At 38.7% G+C, this 19436-nt stretch overlaps 1 protein-coding gene across 1 annotated transcript; it reads left to right on the top strand.

Annotated features, from left to right (window-relative positions):
* Positions 1–17450: 17450 nt before the first annotated feature.
* LOC132425359 (neuropeptide Y receptor type 2-like) lies at positions 17451–18605 on the top strand. The gene has a single exon (XM_060011663.1). The coding sequence runs from the start codon at positions 17451–17453 to the stop codon at positions 18603–18605; it is 1155 nt and encodes a 384-aa protein (XP_059867646.1).
* Positions 18606–19436: the final 831 nt, after the last annotated feature.

The following is a 19436-nucleotide window of genomic DNA, read 5'->3' as shown; positions in this document are numbered from 1 at the left end:
TAATGAAACTTCAAAGCTTTTGCACAGGAAAGGACACCATAAACAAGATGAAAAGACAACCCTCAGAATGGGAGAAAATATTGCAGACAAATCAACGGACAAAGGATTAATCTCCAAAATATATAAACAGCTCATGCAGCTCAATATTAAACAAACAACCCAATCCCAAAATGGGCCGAAGACCTAAATAGACATTTCTCCAAAGAAGACATACAGATGGACAAGAAGCACATGAAAACCTGCTCAACATCACTAATTATTAGAGAAATGCAAATCAAAACTACAATGAGGTATCACCTCACACCAGTTAGAATGGGTATCATCAGAAAAATCTACAAACAACAAATGATGGAGAGGGTGTGGAGAAAAGGGAACCCTCTTGCACTGTTGTCGGGAATGTAAATTATTACAGCCACTATGGTGAACAGTATGGAGGTTCCTTGAAAAACTGAAAATAGAATTACCATATGATCCAGCAATCCCACTACTGGGCATATAGCCAGAGAAAAAAATTCAAAAAGATACATGCACCCCAATGTTCATTGCAGCACTATTTACAATAGCCAGGTCACGGAAGCAACCTAAATGCCTATCAACCGACGAATGGATAAAGAAGACGTGGTACATATATACAATGGAATATTAGCCATAAAAAGTAATGAAATTGGCTCATTTGTTGAGACGTGGATGGATCTAGAGACTGTCATACAGAGTGAAGTACGTCTGAAAGAGAAAAACAAATATCGTATATTAACGCATGTATGTGGAACCTAGAAAATTGTACAGATGAACCGGTTTGCAGGGCAGAAATTGAGAGACAGATGTAGAGAACAAACGTATGGAGACCAAGGGGGGAAAACCACAGTGGGGTGGGGATGGTGGTGTGCTGAATTGGGTGATTTTGATTGACATGTATACACTGATGTGTATAAAATTGATGACTAATAAGAACCTGCAGTATAAAGAAAGAAACAAAAAAACCCAACTAATAGTAAACTTTCTTTGGTTACTTGTATGGAAATATGTTAATATAAATGCTCGGAGATTACATGAAATTTCTAAAAATCTTATGTTCTGGTATGTTATAATTCATAATTCTAGTTATTACTTTAAAATGTATATCTCAGAAATAACTAAATTTCCTTGTCAATTGCATGATTATGAACTTTCATCAAATCTTTAACTCTGGTCATTTTTTTTTTCCTGTACGCAGGCCTCTCACTGTTGTGGCCTCTTCCATTGCAGAGCACAGGCTCCAGACGCTCAGGCTCAGCAGCCATGGCTCACGGGCCCAGCTGCTTCGCGGCATGTGGGATCCTCCCAGACTGGAGCATGAACTCGTGTCCCATGCACCGGTAAGTGGACTCTCAACCACTGCACCACCAGGGAAGCCCCGTGGTCATTTTTAAGTCTTTTGTCCTTTACAGAAAGTTCTGGGTGTACTCTGATGCTTTTGCAAAAATGTTCCTATAAAAGGGTTTCATCTTCAAGGAATTCATGGAAAAGACTCTGACAGGTACAGGTTTCTGGTAACTGACTATACTACTGAACTGAATGAATAAGCATTTTCAGAACTCTAATGGAAAACTCATGAGTTCATAAAACTGCTAACAAAAGATCAAGATAAAAAAAATTAATTACATGAGACTGAGTGAACTGAGGAGGATGATTATAATTTTTGTGACTTTCTGTTTGAATAAAAAAAAATCCCACAAGGACTCAGAGGCAAAAAATATACAAATTTATTTTCACTGCAAAATAAAGGAGCTGTTACAGTGGAGGATTACTGGACTGAATGTCAATATTATGACATAGTAGGAGTGTGTTTTGTGTTTGATAATTGCAATCGTTGTTTTTGTTGTGGTCATCCATTTACAATGCTTGGTGTCAGTTTACTTATCTCTTGTAAAAATGTAAATAAATAAATAAATAATAATAAAAATTAAAACACAGCTCTGACTTTTCCCTGATGTAATTATCAGATGTGTGTTTGTTTTAATACTAATTGATATTAGTTCGTCTGAACTTCCTAGATTTCTTATACTGTTTTACTGATCAAATAAGCTAACACAATGTTGATGATTGTGGATAATGTAAAATTGCGTTAATCTAAATTAATCCAGTGTGACAAATTATTTTATAGAGCAGTAATCATGTTTCTAATGTGTCAGCTTAAACCATGATATTGAAGATCCTTAGTTAACTTTACAACCTTGGACTAATATTAAACCAGTTAATAAATAATATTTGGATCCCTGGATAACTTTTTACTTGAGAAAGAATACTGATACCTTGGCCATAAGGCATGGTTTTCATTTTAAATTTTTAAAATTCTTTTTGTTGTGATTGTAAAAGGGATTGTTTTCTTAATTTATCATTCCTGATAGTTCATTATTACTGTATAGAAAAGCAACAGATTTCTGTATATTAATCATATCCTGCAACTTTACTGTATTCATTTATTATTTCCAGTAGATTTTTGGTGAAGTCTTTGGGGTTTTCCATATATAAAATCATGTCATCTGTAAGTAGTGACAGTTTCACTTCTTCAATTAGGTATAGTTTTTCATTATATGTCACTTCGATCCTTAGTTTAGTGTATTAAAGTGGCTATACTTTGGGGTCTTGCTAATGAATGTGTACTGTTATTTTTGTCACTTTCCAGAGAGATAAAAGTGATGTGTGTGACTCTAAGGGGTGAGATTTTCTTGTCTGCTGAATTGCTTGTGTATGATAATTACCATTTATATACTCTCAGTTAGAAGTTAGAAGGTAGCTAACTTGGTTAAATGCTATAGTTCTTATTGGTATTTGAGCCTCTGGTAGGAGCATGTATGTGTGTGAAATATGAAGTTTTCTGTTGTTCTCAAAGGAAGAAGAAAAAAGATTTGTTCTAAAATGAAGTGTGAGATTGTCCCAAAATATAAAAGAATTTAGTAAAGGGCAAAACTTGATTTTGTACAATTAGCTGAATAAAGTTTGAGAGAAGTGAAATTTATTACTTGGTTTATATTACTTAAGATATGAAGGAATTATTATGTTAAAATATTGGCAAAGTTCACTCAGGTTGAGGGTTTATTCAGATAGTATTTTTTAAGGAGCTTGCAATCTTTTTATTTTCAAATATCATATTAATACATCTAGAACATGGTTTTCTCTCTGGTAGAATAACATTGTGTAGAGCATTTAGCTTACCCTTAACAAGGTATAGTAAATCATTTGTTTGTTTTACCTTCTATTCAATCTGCCCAGATTGTATATAATCTGTAATAATTTTCTGTGCTGGGGATTGACTGCATTATGCCTCTGATTATTTTAAAAATGCTATAGAAAATAAAAAGTTTTATTCATTCACATTATAAAAGGGATAAGAAAACAATTAGATTTTTTGTTATGCTTCATATTTCTTAATTAGCTCCAAGAGTATTTGTAATATTTCCAGGCATAGAGTTGTTCAAGAGAAGGATAACTTTGTACACTTTGTACACTAAAATGCTGCTAATATAGATCTTTCAGAGATTGGAGGATTTTGGAGGTGTTTTAACACCCTCACTGATGATGTGTCTTTAGGCTCAGGGGAAACATAAACTAAATTCTTATAGAAGAGTTATATGTTATACCCAATAGCAGAGTTTACTCTCTCCCTTTCCAATATTGTTGATTATGGCAATAAATGAACTATAGTCATTCTGTTTCACCTGCAACTATAACATTTACTCTGAGGCTTTTAGCCTTACTATAAGCTCAGATCAGAATTTTTGTCTTAAGCCAAGAAGAACAGCTTCAGAGCTTCAAGGAATGGACTGTAACAGAAACTCAAAAACTGATACTTCAAAGAATAAAGTCTTGTGTACAGATTCCCAGGCTGATTCACCTTGTGTGTCTTTGAGGTTGTGCCAGTGTACTGAGTCAAGATTTCTAGGGCTCTTTTTAGTCCAGAAGTGGACAACTTTATGAAAGCAGAGGAATTATCCAAGATCCAGTGGGTCAAAAATTAATAGGACCAAAAATACTGAAAAAGGACATTTTATTTTGATTATTTATTTGCAATATTGTTGATATTATGTTTTTGTCTTATAAGGAATATAAGGGGAGGCCTTATTTCTTTCTTCTTAAGCTATCTCTAGCCCTCAATTTAGAAGACTATGCATTTATAAACTGATTTTAAACTATGCATTTGTAAAATGAAATATATTTTTAAATGGTATCTGATTCTCACCCTGAAGAATTTGGAAACAAATATTGTGACTGAGTTTTCTTACTTTACAAAACAATATAGTTACTTGCATAGGTTTAATAATAATCTGCCCTACATTATGCCAAGGCACAATTGGGCAAGTTTATTATGCAGTGAAGACCATTATACACAATACAATATTTGAGGATGATTCTCATTTATTCATGTAAGACAGGCCCACTACAAAGAAACAAGGATTGTACTTTATGTATGGAGTCACTACTTACAAACGCAACTAAAGAATACTATATGTAAGACCGCAAGAGTTGCACAACTCTTAAGATTAAAGTTAGTGCATAGCAAAGCATTCTAAACTCTCAACCCCAGGACAGCTAATCTTTTCTAGACCTAATCTCTGGACATGAGGAAATCATTGAGTTTTAGAAGGGAAGGAAAAAAAATTTGGCCCAGTGTTTGCCTGATATGGATAATAACCCATTGTAGCTTTACAATCACCTGGAATATATTTGTAGGAATGAGTATCTACTTTTTAGTAGATAAGAATAAAGTAGGAGGTAAGGAAAGAATAGTTTTAAGAAATGTGGTGTTTAAGAGTAAAGATGTAATGGAAGAGATTATAGGATCAGGTAAAGGTATTTAACTGAGAACTGACATGTAGTGGGAGAAGGCAAGATACCTATTTGATAGTAATTACTAATACTTTCTAAGAGGCTACTCTGAGCTAGACTTAACACTCTGCAGTGTCAGATACTCTATGTATATTGTCCCATCTATTAATCTTTGCAACAGCTTTATAGGTTGGGTATTATTAACTCTGATTTCCAGATGAGGAATATGAAGCCCAGAAAACTTGCCCAAGCAAGTTGCCCCAAAATGGATGGTGAATAAATGGCATAATAAGGATTTAAATCTAAGTAGGGTAACCCCAGCCCTTTCACACTTAACCACTAGGCTGCAGCTGCCTCTCAGATGTGTGAATGATTATTTATGTCAGGCACAAGCAGGGATTAACTTTAGAAATAAGAACTTGTGTGAAGAGTGGAATCGAGAAGGAATCGAAAGATTTGCATCCCTGAGTCAGAAGAATATGGACTTTCTTTAGCAGTTCAGGGATACCTAGTTTCTCAGCAGTTTAGGAATATATACTTTTCTTGCAGTGGAGAAGGATAACTTGTGCTTAGAAGAGGAGGTGAAGAAGGAGGGAGAGATCTGCTCAGAATTGTCTGTAAGAGAAGTGAAATCTAACTGGGCAAGGTAGTGATGGAGCAAGGAAGGGGAAATGAAGAGAGATGGAGAAGATAGTTTCAAAAAATTTGTGTAATGATGTTAACTGGTTAAAAGGAGGAATATCTGGAAGACTACCTTTTCATACCTCTCCTATACATGCAAATGTACAAGATACATTTAGTGTCATCTGTTTATGAGGCACTGTGCTAGAGGCAAATGATACAGTGGTGGCTAAATCAGAGTTAGAGCTGCCCTCAGGGTCTCAAGTTCTAGTTGGGAAGATAGTTGTTCATCAGGTAGTAAAAGCATCACATAGAAGTGCACAATTCAAAGTGTTACATGTGTTGAAGAGCCAAAGGGGAGTAAGAGCTCTCTGATAGGCAAATTTGACCTGTTTAGCATGGTGAGGGACTGTTTCTCTACGGAAGTGATTCTCTGACTCCTAACTAGAAAGTAAATTAAGCAAAGAGATATGTCCCTAAGGAATTTACACTGGATACTTTTATATCTACAAATAATTTTATCTATGGAAACAAAATGCATTATCATATTAAATCTGTATGAACAGTAGGAAGTGAAAAAGTGCCCAGCAATTTCTGAAGAACATAAAATGTCTAAATAATACAGATAAAATTCTGTTCTGTCACTCTTGTTTATTTATTTGCCCCTTTATTTATTGGCATAAGAGAGATTTCCCCCTAGATTAGTGCTTGTCAAAAGTAGATATATATTTACATTATCTGGGGGGCTTGCCAATTGCAGAATGCATCTCTTACCCCAAGAGTTTCTTTGGCTGCATTGTCTACGGTAGAATCTTGGAATCAGCATTATTATGAGGGACCTCATACGATTTTGATGAAGGGAACCCTAGCACCACCGTTTGATAAAAATAGCCCTAGTTCATAATTGTATTCCACATTTGTATTTTTTCCACTATGTTTATCTAGATATACTCAGTATCATACCTAGGTTACAACATATAATCCACTTAACAGAAGGCAATATTTACATTTTCTGTATGCTTTCCGCATGACAGGTAAACTTAATTAAGTAACTGGTGTCTCCAAACAAAACAATTTCTTTATCATATTTCAGTGTGCTAGCAAACCAAGAGCAGGATGACTGAATCAGTCAAAAGCCTTATTATAGCTATTTTTTATACTCTCACAAAATGGAAGAAATCAAAAAGATGCCAGAGGACAGAATTGCTAGAAGGTTATGTTTCTATAATATTTGCTTTTAGTTATTAATGTTGAGAGAATAACTCAGTGATGATAAAGAAAATGTAGACTAAATCCCAGGAAATGAATTTCTTATTCAAGTGTGATCTAGATGTTAAATGATTAAATTGAATGTCTTGGTAATCATTTCCAAGAATTCAACAAAAGATTCTGAATATATCACCCATGCATGATACTTTGGTTTTCAGAAGGTTATTTCCAACAGAAAATGGTATCCAAGTGCTGGGTAAAGCCAAGAAGGCCTCTATCTAGGTTTACATTGAGTTGAGTTACTTCCTGCATGAAATACTTCCCTGATTCTTCCCCTTCCACTCACACAACTCTTCTTATAAACAAAAACAAAAACTGAACATTCCTTCTTCGTGGCCTCAAATTGAAACTGAGCAGGACCCTGTGGGGATCCTGGGCACTAAAGCTTTTCTGAGTCCCTCATTTCTTGATTACAGGAAATAGGCTTCATTCAGCCTCCATGGCCTTCCCTGAGTTCCAACGGGGCAGGTTCAAACAGCTGCTAATCGGGGAAGGGAGGGAATGCAGAGATAAGGGAGGATCAGTCAAGAAACAACAGTGCAGCCTTGGGGCAGGTCCTGGTTCTCTCTCAAGGGATACACATAACTATATCCTTGAGCTGTTTTCGAGAGGCTGAAACCCCCACCAGGTGGGAGAAGTTAACTATATGCTGCCCACAAGCACGTAGACCCCAGATGTGTTGGAACCAGAAGGTTGATGATGCTGACTCCTGATTACCTCCCCACCAACCAATCAGAATAATGTCCATGAGCTGATCACACTGCCTTTGAACCATTACTATAAAATTTCTCACTACCCCCTCCAGGTTGGTACACACAGTTTTGAGGGCATTAGCCTGCTGTGGCCCTGTTTGCCTGACAAATAAACCTATTCTTTTTTACTTTACCCAAAACTGTGTCTCCAAGATTTAATTCTGTGTTGGAGTACAGAGGCCAGATTTGGCATTGAAATCCATTATGTCAAAGTCTACCAGAAAATCTCAAGCTGTTTATGGTACTTCTTTATTTAGAAGTCTACATACTTGGACTAGAAACAACCAGGTCTTTGTGTCATTCGCCTTGTATGGACATCATCTGGCACAGTACCTATAACAAATTATATACTCTATAAAGATTTGTTGACGAGTTGTGAGTAATAAAATGTTTACATGGATTTTTATATAATTCTTTTTTACTACAAAGAGTAGTGAGTCCTGAATTTAATCTTACTTGCATTATTCATTTCATGTTTTGAAATTTTTACTTTGAATAAGCCATTTCATCATCTCCAAAATGACGTGAAAACTATATATAAATCTTTGACTTCTCATCTCTCAAAATACACCAATAATAGTAATTTAGTATGAGAGCTTTGATTTTCCTTGTACTTTTTTGAGAAAATTTTAAAACTAAATTTGTTTCGAGTGTATGATTCAAAAAATATATATCAAATTATGTCTCTATGCTACAAGGATAAACACTTATTAAATAAAGTTGATATTTCTAAAAGAGTGCAGGTTTCCCCTTTAGCCATGGGCCTCCTGTGCACGTTTCAGATAATCCAATGAACATTTGCATTGATTAAATTCTGAATTCCACATAAAAATATCCCTTCCTTTGTTCCATGTTAAAATTTGAACTGTAAGTCATTTGCATTTAAATATCCTTCTAGATTTGGCCCTTTACCAGTCTCAATATCCATTTGGATGATCACCAAAAGATAAAAATCTCAGCAAAGTGCTGCATATGTTGCTTACAATCCTGCTTAATTACTTTGAATCTGTAATTGAAAATTCAAAACAAAAATAAAAATCCAGAATCCATAGAAATACAAATCATAGCAAATGATATTTATGTCCAGTTTAGGATTTAGCATACATTTCACTCTGATTAGACTGGCTAGTTTTTAAAAAGGTAGACTAATTTAAAAGCTATTACACTTGCAGCTCCATTTACATAAAATAGTCTCTTTTTCTATGTCTACTTGGTACATCCTCCATTGTATCTGTTCAGATATGAACTTAACTCCCATTGTTCCTTTTCATATCCAATCAGAAATATATCTACAACCTATTGAGAATCAACAGTATAACAAAATGGACATTAGGATAGCTAGGCTCCATAATTTTTTACTATAGGAGAGTGTTATTGAAACTTCAAAAATAATTTCTGTAGAAAGGACTTAATAAGCCTAAGAATAAATAACTAATTTATTGAACATTTAAATAAAGCAAGACAGAGTCAGTTTCAAATATACGAAGCACTATAACTAACTGTTAAGCTAAGCTGATTGTTAACATTTCCTAACTAGGGACTTGTTATTAGGATTTTTTTTCAGTCTGAGAATTTAAGTACATTATTTAATAAAAGCTAATAAGCTTCACTGAGCTTTTCTTACATGACTGGGTTTAGAGAATTCCTCTGCATGGGTTTGCTGTCCTTCCTCTTTCTGTTCTTTGCTCTTCCTCCCTTCCTTGGGCTGCTGTCCTGATTTATGGAGCTTACTTCTTTCTCCTTCTGGAATCAGCTTCCACATTCCAGCTGCACTACACTATTTCATTCTGTCTGTGATTTAAGTTAGGGTTGTATGGCTTGAAGCTTATTTAATAATCTCTCAGGAAACATTGACATTAAGGGGAAAAAAATAGCTTTCTGAACTTTCCCCCAGGAATCAAAACACATTTGTTCTTTTCAGTGCTTTTATTAAAAAAATTAAAATTTAATATTCAGTTTCATTTGCACTAGCCACATTTCAAGTGTTCAATAGCCACATGTAGCTAGTGGCTACCATATTAGACAGTGCAGATATAGAACATTTCCATCATTCCAGAAACTTTTATTGGAAAACATTGTTTTAGATAATGTATATTTCTTTCTTTGCTCCTTTTACAATCGTTATAAATTACTTTTGTAATCAAAATAACAACGCAGTTATTTACACATTGGAGGATGCTTCCTTGCTCTCAAAATAAATTTAGACTGAAGGAAATCCATATCATGATTTACTTTAAAAACTATGTATCATTAATGGCCTTCTATCCTGACATCATCTAACTGTTTTTTTAAATGAAGCACTTCTGTGAAATTTCTCATTCCAACCATCTAAAATACCAAATTGTTCAGTTATTCACCATGTTCTTTACTTCAGTCTCATTGAGAACACCTATTCAACCAGAAGTGGGGGAAAAAATTACTTATTTAGCAATTAATATTTGGCTGCATTCTTTTATGCACTGAGGAATGGTCTATGGGTAGGGAAAATGGTAGGAGAGTCATGTTTTGGATATTTTAGGAGGTTTGTCAAACATCACATACAAATATGAGAGGTTACAATATTGGAAGCCCATGGGCCAGGCTGCAGATATCTATCCATCTGTCTATCCATCTGTCTGTCTATCTATCCCTATCTATATCTCCTTATTTATTTTGGTCTGCACAGATCTGGGCCACCTGGGGGTTGACGTTTTAAAAATTAATTTCCTTCATATAAAATCTGGAAGGTTTTTAATAATATGGATTTTTCTTCTCTTAAAATATCAGATCTCACAATACTGAATCTATATTTTTGCAGGGCAGTTCAGTGGAGTCTGAGAAGCAGCCTCTTCCTTTAGAAGAAGCATGTGCTTTGTGCTTTCTGACACATGATAGCCCCCAACCCTCCCTACTGGCTACTGCAGCCTAGGCTGCTGGTATATTGAGGTCATTGGCCCAAGCTAAAGGCATTTGAGTTTGAGTCTGCTCCCTATGTGAGGAGCAATCAGAACATATTCTAGTTAGATGTGAAATTGCCCAAGGAACTAAATGATTTGACACAACAGAAATCAGGCAGTAAAAATTGTGTCCTGTCTCAATTTGTATTAATCAATATTTCACCACCACTTTCTATCAGTGTCTTGATGGGGTTTATTGGCATTTATCGGAGTGGCTCACTGCTGCTGTACTACAGAGTATGTGCACACTAAAAGATATGTTAGATCTTAATGCACAAAAAAGTGTTGAGTTAATTGTCAAAACTATCCTTGATAATATGACACACAATAAAGCAACTTTAATTTCCATGGATCAGTTTCTCATGCAATTGTGCACTTTATTGGAAAACATTAATCAAAGAAGTCATGCAATCTTAACAGGACTGCTGATTAGATGTTTGTGGAGCTATGTGACTCTTCTAAGACACATGCGTGTCGATAAGAGAGTGAGACAAATATTTGTATGTGCTTGCTAAGATCCTTCTGAAAAACAGTTTTAAAAGGAGGCAAAGTTGTTTTGTGCAACCTATGTCAGTGAAATCTGCTGAGTCCTCCAAAGCAAGTACAGCACTCATCTGTTTTCCTGTGTATTTGTTTTTGTGATTGTTGTTTTAAGCCACTCCTACTCTTCTAGAGTTACAGCTCCTTGGTACATAGTTCATTCTTCACTGGTGCAAATATATTAAGAAACATGGAACCTGTTGCAGAAAACACATGTGTGAACAAGGAATATTTCTCCAAGGTAAAAAATGTACAAAAATATTTTAAGTGGAACTGTGTAGAACATCTTGGATATTTCTAGTTCTGTGTATTTTTGTTTACTGGTAATTGAAAAGCCCAAGCTTCTTTGTTTTCTCAATAATTTCTCTTCTACTGTGGGCATAATTCTACACTAGCCAGAAGATCAATTTCAGATTAGGCTGAGTAAAAATGTCTTACATATGCAACACTATCAGGGTGTGGGCAAACCCTCATAGACTGAAACCTCAATGCTTTTGACAAGAAGACTTAACTAATATTTTGGAGAGTATTTTTTGATTAGCTTACTCTTTTTTATACTTCACAGAAATTTCAAGTGAAGCAGTATGATCATCCTCATTTCAGAAATGAAGAGACTGATGCATACAAGGAAAGTAATGTGTGCTAAGCCCCAGCACAAGATATTGGAGGAAGGGCTTCGGTTTCCAGTTTCAGTCTTTTGTTTTCCTAGTTCGATGGGCTCTGCTGCCCCCTCTAAAAATGAACAAGGGGAAGAGAGATTGGCTGAAAACTGCGAGAAGGAATGGCTCTGAATTAAGAGTTTCTGGGAGGAATACTGAGGAAACAGACCCCGCAGCTTTGTTGACTGACTCCGCAATCCTGTTTTGCTCTGATGCTTTAACTCAGCCTGGCGGGCTCCAGCCATTAGCAGAGGGCATCGCCAGGAGGAGCCTGGTGCGAGCATTTCGGAGGCACGCGCGCATCGTGGCACGAGTAGCTTGGGTCATGACCAAAGAGCGAAGGATCCAAAAGTCAGCTAACTGGACAGATCAAGATTTAGATTTGTCTTGTTTTGTTTTGTTTTTGTGACCCTTTGTTTTCCCTTTCTTATTCTAGCTTTTACCCGAGCAGCAGCGTACACCACCCGGGCTGCCGGCTTTTGAATCTGAATGCGCATTACCCAACTTGTAAACTGTCAACAGACACCAGTTCAGGAAATTGCAACCAATTGATCGTGGGCAAACAGGATCTGAACTCGCTTCTGCTTCCCGTTGGAGCGCAGCGACCGCCCAGTTAGAGTTGCACTGGCGCCCTGCGCTCCAGCCCTGGCGGAGGGTTGGTCTTCCGCGCGCAGTCGTGCGGCGCTTTTCCGTGGTTCTGCGCGCGGTCCAGCCCCCCCGCCTCTGCTCCTATAAGAAAAAAGGAGAGCGACTCCTTGTTGCAGTTGTGGGATTTTACCATCTCCGCCAAGTCGCTGGGCTTCTGCCTCCCAGAGCTGCCTCGAGCCAGCTCGAGATCTCCTCTCACCCTCAGCGCCCGCAGCTGGGACTGTCCGCCCCGCCTTCGCCGTAGCCCTCGCCCTGGCCTTGGCCCTGGCCTCTTCTCGGAGGATGTGGTGAGCCCGGCCCTAGTCCGGGGTCTGTCCTCGCCGGGCCGTCTCTCATAGAACTGAGGAGCGGGAGAAGAAGGGAGGGGGTGGTGGAAGGTAGGAGTGGTGCGAACACCCAGAGTATCAAACTTGGGGGTGGCCAGTGGGGGTCAGGGGAGAAGAGAAGCCGTTGCAGGCGGCTGTGGGGTCCCGGGAGGGGGCTCTGGGCAGGGTCCCGCTGCGCGCGTTCCAAGCCCTTCAGGGGGAGAGACCTGGACTCTGTTTCCAGCTCCATCGCACGGAGAATTTCCGTCCAGCCTTCTCCATTGAGGGACCCTTGTCCCCCACCCTCCGCCCCTGTTTCTTTTTCCTCGAGGGAGGAATGCGCCTCCCGCCTCCGGAGCCTCGAATCCCCACACGCTCCTCTGGCCGCGCAGTGCGGGGCGGGACGGTGCCTTGCGCTCTGCTGCGGAGGTGGGCTGCGGCCCCCAGGGGCGCAAACCTCCTAGCGGCTCCGACTGTCAGGAGGACGCTGCGCTCTCCCGCGCGCGCGGCTGCCCAGCACCGTCGGATCGGATGGACTGGGCCTGCCTTTGGGAACCGCCCAGTGCCCTCTCCGGGTCGGCGAGCTAGATAATCATCAAACTGACAGGCGGCACACGTCTGGCTTCCACGTCTCAGCAGAAGCGCGAGGGCCGGGTCAGTAAGTGTAAGTCCTAACTGATTCACCTTCTGGTAATGAGAACACCCCAAAAGAAGCTTTCGGGTCCTTTGAAGAGGGATGGGGGAGGTCCTCATGAGTGTAGGGGCTTTTGTTCCACATTTAGGCCGAAGATGGGCATTGTGGGTGAGACCATCCCTGTTTTCTACACTCACTGGACTACTCCTCACCCATTGAAGAGTCTTGACTATTTCCCTGACTCTTCTTAGAGAGAGGTAATTATCTTTCCAGAACAGCAGGTTGTTACTGTTCCTGCCTCTTTAAAAATCAAACACCTGTTTAGCGGGGAAGGTCATACTGCATTCTCCAAAGCTGTTCAAGAATGGACACATTCATGTAAGCATTCGCTGGTTCTGCACCAGAAGGTCTCACTCCCTGGTAGGAGCATATGATGGACAAAAAGGAGGCAAAAGGAAAAGCTTTAAGGCTTTTGGAAATAGGGACACATCGTGTAAACTCAGTGACACGAAATACACAGTGCTGTTTTCAAAGGTCAGAGGCTCATATAGACAGAAGAGGTACATTCCCAATGGCCTTGGTGAATATTTTCAACTTTCTGCTTATCAGGCAAATGGTCATGTCTTAATGCAACATTCTTGGATGTCCACATCCCTTCTCTCCAGGACTAATACATATAGGGCATATGGCATATTTTCTGGGATTCTTCCCTGAGAAAAATTCCGGGAAAGTTTTGTGATTGTAAAGGTATTAAGTTTTTACTAAGGCCAACCTGTGACAGTAAGAATACTGTTGCAAAAAAACCCCCACAAATTTAAATATGGAGTCAAAGCATAAACTTGTTTCCCACTTAGATAATTTGAAGTTCTTTGACTTTCTGGGGGAAAAAAGTCCTGAAGCCATTTTCCTATCTACGAAGAAATAGTTCTATAACTGAATAATGATTCACTCGTTCAAGAAAGCTACCACTCACAGTTCTCCTTGAATGTCTTGAACAGTGTGATGCCTCATTTTTACCTTATTTCATGGAAACATTTTTCCCCTTTTCTATTCATCTTTGAATTGTGCTTTTGAGTTTTGACTCTGGCGACTCCCTCTGTGTACTTTCTTATCCTCTTCCACTTTTCCAGAAGTGCAGTCATAAAATTATACATTCTCTGGGTAACACTCTGACCTGGTTGAAGGCCAGTCGTGTGCTTGAGAACAGCTATTAGAATCCACATGCTAATACCCTGTAGATCAATTATCATTCCTGTAGAGAAGCTTTAAAGAAGTGAATAAAGAAAATGAGACTGAAAAGAAAAAGCAAAATAAGTTAATAAATCAAATATGCTCCTAATAACCTTCAATCTTGGGCTTGCTCCCAATTTAGTTTGCTGCAAACTCCGACCTTCTGTAGTCTCATTAGTTCTGTTAAAGACTTGTCAGGATTGACTGTGCTCTGTAGAGTCTCATTCTTAGTCTAAGGGAAATGAAAGGGCCCATCAAATAAAACACTCCAAGATTTGAATGGTTAGTTTCCACTTTCTCTAATCACTAAAGAAAGGAGGCAAGTGCAAAAGGCGGCCTGGACTCTAGAACATTCTATTTGAAATGTATGCAGAGAGAATGAGAATATATCAGTAAAGAAAATGCATGAGTATGTGAAAATCTCTATCATCTTTGTGATAAGCAACTATTAGTGTGTGTGTGTGTGTGTGTGTGTGTGTGTGTGTGTGTGTGTGTGTGTGTGTTTAGCCCTTGGAGAGAGAAAGTTTCCTTGTGGTATGTACTGACTAACAATTTTTAATGTTCTAATCAGAGATTATACCTTGGAACAACTTTCTTGTAGAGGTGGTTACCTGATTAAGAACAAGAAAATAAGCACAGAGATGTCATATCAGAGCAAGAATCCTATACAAGCAATTATCTTCAGTAAAGGAAAGGGTCAAAATTGTTACTTTGTACTTTGCTGACCTCAATTATTCAGTAAAATTGTGCTTTCCTTATTTGCTAAGATTTAAACAATGGATGGAAACAGTCCAGACTGTGTCCTAAAAGACACAGCTGTGGTGAGGAGGCTGAAGGAAAACAACTGTGATGTGTCATGTGCTCCTTGCAGGATTAGAAGTGAGCACAGGTTGTCGAGATAAGTGAATAGGGAGGGCAGAGAGGCATGAGAAAGGCTGATGTGTTGCTGGAATTGGAAGTAGTTTGGTATGACAGACATACTGTGGAGTTGGGGTTTTCTTGTGTATGTCAGTGTTATCAGCCTGTACATGCAGCAACTGTAGTGGGAGAGCAAATTAATGAAATATATATGCAGGGGAAGCTCAGCAGATCATGCAAAATAGAACCTATTCAAGAATGCAAACGAGAAGGAATTTAATGCAGAAAATTGGTTACACGAGTGATGGAAGCCAAGCAGAGGATGTTGAGGCCACACAGGGATTAGCAAGAACAAAGAATCATTACTACCTCCAGATAGAGGGACACAGGGAAAAAGCAGTATGACTGAATCCAGGGACCTTGTGCCTCCACTGGAAACAAAATCACTGCAGACCATTCCCATGGGAGCCAGCCATAGAGGGATGGCTAAGGCACTGGTAAGAGGAGAGAGGGAGGGAGAAGAGTACAGTGGCTTCTGGATTCTCCCTTCCTCCTGCCTCCTAGTTACCTGCCAGTGCCTCCTGTTGGCCAAGCGCAGCCAGCATCCCAATGTCCTGGGTGCCTGGAAATATGGTCTGCAAGAATCAGCCCTCCAGCATCAGGGGAAGAATGGAGCTGAGCAAACAGGCTCAGCCAGACATTGTCTGTGGCATGAATAAATATGACTCAGCTACCAATGTAGGTAGATGTGATTATAATTAATAAAAAACAACTTCATTTCAAAGAGGTTCTGAATTAATGGTGGCAGCCTTTTTTCATTATGAGCATATTCAAATAGTACTACCATTATGATGTTGGGCTCCGGATGTTTTTATAGACTTGAGAAGGTAACTTTATATTAGAAACTGATTAGTATTATTTGGAGATGTTGGGGAAATGAAATGATCACATCTGAATTTCAGAAAAAAACACTTTAATGTCAGAGTATGCTCTATTCAGTAAATGTAAGAGCTTTAGAGTAGGGGCACTATCCTGTTGTTTTTTTCCCCCAGCACAAATCCTAATTCCTGACAGTGGGTTTTAAATACTTGCTGAATGCACATTTGAATAAGTATAAGCATCATGAGAGTGGAGCCACGTATGGCATTTAGTAGATGCTTAATTATATTAGTTAAGTGAATGAATGAGGAAAGAAATGAAGGAAGGAAGGAAGGAAGGATAAGGAAAAGGGAGATAAGTTAGACAACTATTAGAGTTATTACAGTAAGAAATCAAGAAGTACAAAATTAATGTGGTAGAAATAAGAGGACCATTGGGAGAGATATTTAAGAGTAGTCTGAGGGGTCTCTTAAACATGTGGGCTAAAGGAGATGAAAAAGCCTGTGTAGTTACCTGCTTCTTAACTTTACGTGGCTTAATTAATGAGGATAGTATTGACCTAAGTAGGACACACAGAAGGATTCTGAGGTTGAGGTGGGTCACTAGAGAAGAAAGGTGTTAAAACTTTTGTATTCAGGGATTAGAGAGAGATGAAATTCAGATTGGACATATTTTCATTACAGTTTCTATGTAGGATTCTGCTGTATGTCAGGTAGGAAATTTATTTCAGATCATAAAAAAAGCTGCTATTTTTAACGCTAATCCCTACATTAGAAAAATTGGCTACGAAACAATCTGCTCAGTTTATCTTAACTATTTTATACTCCTAAAGACCAAGCACCAGGCAAAGGATTTTAATATTTATCTCTTTTCTTGAAATTAGTTGCTATATCTATAAATTGAAAACAGTCAGGATATTGAAGCAAACTTTATCTACCTTAAAATTAATTCGATGAATTTATAGCAGTTATAAAATTAATTGATAATGTTTGTAATATCCATCTCACTTAAAATGGATTGAATCAATTTGGTCGCATTCACAAAGGAATTGTGTCTATACTATAGACATTACATTTTGCCTTCATAATATACATTTCAGGGATCTGATTTAATTCATCCATATTTGTGAATAGACCTATTAAGGGTCCACTTTATTGAAATGTTCTACTATATGCAAATTTAGGGATCAGAGGACAGGTACTTTGAGCCCCAAGCAAAATGAAACCAATCCATTTGTGATATACCTTGCACCCTTGAGTTTTCCTCGTTCCATATTTGTTCATTTTTTAAATTGTAGATTCTTGTGCTAGTTGATGAAAATGGGCCCATTAGGTGCAGAGGCTGATGAGAACCAGACAGTGGAAGAAATGAAAGTGGAGCAGTTCGGTCCAGGGCACACCACTCCTAGAGGGGAGCTGGCCCCTAACTCTGAGCCGGAGCTTATAGACAGCACGAAGCTGATTGAGGTACAGATCGTCCTTATATTGGCCTATTGCACCATCATCTTGCTTGGAGTGATTGGCAATTCCTTGGTGATCCATGTGGTGATCAAATTCAAGAGCATGCATACAATAACCAACTTTTTTATTGCTAATCTGGCTGTGGCGGATCTTCTGGTGAACACCCTGTGCTTGCCATTTACACTTACTTACACCTTAATGGGGGAGTGGAAAATGGGTCCTGTCCTATGCCACTTGGTGCCTTATGCCCAGGGCCTGGTGGTACAAGTGTCCACCATCACCTTGACAGTAATTGCCCTAGACCGGCATCGTTGCATTGTCTACCACCTGGAGAGCAAGATTTCCAAGCGAATCAGCTTCTTGATTATTGGTTTGGCTTGGGACATCAGTGCCCTGCTAGCAAACCCCCTGGCCATCTTCCGGGAGTATTCACTGATTGAGATTATTCCGGACTTTGAGACTGTGGCCTGTACTGAGAAGTGGCCTGGTGAGGAGAAGAGCATCTATGGCACTGTCTGCAGTCTTTCTTCCTTATTAATCCTGTATGTTTTGCCTCTGGACATTATCTCTGTTTCCTATACTCGTATCTGGAGTAAACTTAAGAACCATGTCACCCCTGGAGCTGCTAACGACCACTACCATCAGCGGAGGCAAAAAACCACCAAAATGCTGGTGTGTGTGGTGGTGGTATTTGCAGTCAGCTGGTTGCCGCTCCATGCCTTCCAACTTGCTGTCGACATTGACAACCAAGTCTTGGACCTGAAGGAGTACAAACTTATCTTCACTGTGTTCCACATCATTGCTATGTGCTCCACCGTTGCCAACCCCCTTCTCTATGGCTGGATGAACAGCAACTACAGAAAGGCTTTCCTCTCAGCCTTCTTCTATGAGCAGAGGTTAGACGCCATTCACTCTGAGGTATCTGTGACATTCAAGGCTAAAAAGAACCTAGAAGCCACAGAGAACAATGGTCCCAATGATTCTTTCACAGAGGTTACCAATGTCTAAGGCAACTGCCATGTGAAAATATATGGATGAATCTGACCAGAGCTGTAAACCTGGTTGAGTGGGGTGTGCAGGTGCATCCTCATTTCCCATTTTAAGGAAGCATCTGAATGGAAACATCTGCAGTGTAATTCATGGAAAACTGGTTGTCAGAGTCTAGTAAACACACTCAAATTCAAAGACAAGGCAACAAAAGTTTGCTTACAGTTGCTTAGATTGTAGGTTGAATTATGAATAAAAGCAGAGAGAAATGGTTTTGACTGTTTCCCAGAGTGAAGGAAACGTGAACAAGTAGTTGGTGTTATCAGCATTGCTAAGAGGTGGTGGGTAAAAAAGTTGACTTTAATATCACATTAGGGCCTAGAATGGGGATGACGTATAATTCACTGCTCCCCCCTCATCTGATGAAAAGGCTGTCAACACCAATTTCCCTAGAAAGCCACAGACTCTTCTTTATTGTATTTTGTCTTTTTGTTATTCTTCCTATGGACTAAAACCATCAGAGAACACTGCAGGTAAATGTTACCAACTATTTGAATGACTTCAAGGAAATAATAGACCAAAATTTTCTATGTAATTAGTGTTTTGGCAAATGATGGGGGGAATCTTTACCACCCAGTTAGCCAATTGTTTTTTAAAACCAAATGCACATTTAACGAAAAGTTTCTTCAACTTAGAATCAAAGGCTGAAATTCTCAGAGAAATGTAAACCATCATTTAACTTCTCATTTCAACTTGTCCCTGCTTCGTATAGTTACTATTTGAATAACAAGTAAGCATGCCACATAATACTTTTAATCATTGTTAATTGTTGTAACTTTTTGAACACATATT

Source organism: Delphinus delphis, chromosome 5 (assembly GCF_949987515.2).
Source record: "Delphinus delphis chromosome 5, mDelDel1.2, whole genome shotgun sequence".
Classification (NCBI taxonomy): Eukaryota; Metazoa; Chordata; class Mammalia; order Artiodactyla; family Delphinidae; genus Delphinus; species Delphinus delphis.
The sequence above is the reverse complement of the archived record's forward strand: the minus strand, read 5'-3'. Positions and strand labels throughout refer to the sequence as shown.